Genomic DNA, 1,533 nt, shown 5'->3' on the forward strand with positions numbered 1-1,533 from the left:
ATCTATATCTAGATGTCTCTAGCTATTTATCTGGTGGATACATGCTATTTAAGGATTCTTTAAAAATATATATTTATGCTGCCTTATTTTAATAGTATTTGTATTTTTAAACTTCCTAAGATTTAAACCACGTTATCAGAAAATGATCAAACTAATAGATATGTACAAAAATTAAAGGTCGAAATAATTTACTGGTGCCCCTTTAGTTCCTGGTATGTGGATATAATCTGAGACTTGTGTTTGTCCCTTTTCCACGCTTGCATACACACCCCCGCTGTACAATAAAAGAGATCTATTTCCCCGGTCACCTGTTTGATAAGGAGTGATGGGGCCACTGAGGTCTGCAAGTGGGCCGTTTCAGATACAAGGCAATACACCTACTGCCAGAAGATTGTGCAAATTGTTTAGCTTTAGCTGTAGATGAAAGTGCTGCACATATTGCGGGGTGAAAATACTTTTTGTTGTTGGGAATTTGGAACAGATAAACACGTACTTAGTGAGGCAGTAAGTTGATATTATTTCCTGCAAACTATTTTGGATATTTAGCACTCTTTATAGCTGGTTTATCTGATAGCCTCAGCTAATTCGCTTGATGAATGTAGGCTGGAATGTTATCATTGCTAATGTCACTGACACTGGGTTTTCAGCACCTGGTGAGCCTATTCCCACAATAGTCCTCCACCATGTTATTTGAAATTATAATAAAATTGTATCCCTTCTCAGTCTGCTTTTGTACTTTTAAAATTATTTTACTTTCTTCATTTAGGCGTCCCTCGAACAAGGAAGAAGCGGTGTCCCTATTCCAAGTTTCAGATTCGAGAACTGGAGCGGGAATTCTTTTTCAACGTTTACATCAACAAGGAGAAGAGGCTCCAGCTTTCCCGAATGTTGAACCTAACCGACCGCCAGGTCAAAATCTGGTTTCAGAACAGAAGAATGAAAGAGAAGAAGCTGAGCAGAGATCGCCTGCAGTACTTCTCTGGAAACCCCCTGTTGTGAGCAGAAAGAGTGTCACAAGAGGCATGCAGGCCTTCTCCTTCTTCTCCTCATCTTATTGAATGAATGGTAATCGTGGGCAGAACCGTGTTTTTTTTTTCACAAAAAGGAGCCCATATCACCAACAGTGCAATGTGAAAAAAGTGGACAGTGGAAGAAAATAGGCCTTAAATGAGGAAGGGGGTGGGGGTGTCGCCATTTTCTTTTTTGCCCTGTGGGGCGGCGATGAATTTCTAACTTATTTTACCCCCATCTGACAGAAAGGCCTATAATAGAAAAATCATTTATATGCTGGTCTTGAAAACGTCCTATTTATCTTGACTCTCTGTTTGTCTTTAACCTACTGTTCTTATAGGCAAATTTGTTAAAATATCAGCAGACAACTTTAAGCTCTTACTCCAGTCTCTGGTCAGTGTATATAGCATATCAGTATCTAAAATATTTCTTGGACCAGATCATGGACATACATATCCCAAGCTGTATTTTTTTTTCTCCTTAGAATATGTGATTTTCCACTCCGTGAAAGTATTACCCCCT

The 1,533-nt window shown here is 39.0% G+C and overlaps 1 protein-coding gene across 1 annotated transcript in view; it reads left to right on the forward strand.

The window, feature by feature from the left end:
- Nucleotides 1-1,439, forward strand: part of hoxc11 (homeobox C11) — a 2,821-nt gene extending 1,382 nt beyond the window's left edge. The window contains exon 2 of the mRNA XM_015385736.1: nt 767-1,439. Within this exon, the coding sequence (XP_015241222.1) occupies nt 767-999 (233 nt within the window). The 3' untranslated portion in view covers nt 1,000-1,439. The remainder of the gene's footprint in view (nt 1-766) is intronic.
- Nucleotides 1,440-1,533: the final 94 nt, after the last annotated feature.

Source organism: Cyprinodon variegatus, unplaced genomic scaffold (assembly GCF_000732505.1).
Source record: "Cyprinodon variegatus isolate N-32 unplaced genomic scaffold, C_variegatus-1.0 Scaffold16, whole genome shotgun sequence".
Classification (NCBI taxonomy): domain Eukaryota; kingdom Metazoa; phylum Chordata; class Actinopteri; order Cyprinodontiformes; family Cyprinodontidae; genus Cyprinodon; species Cyprinodon variegatus.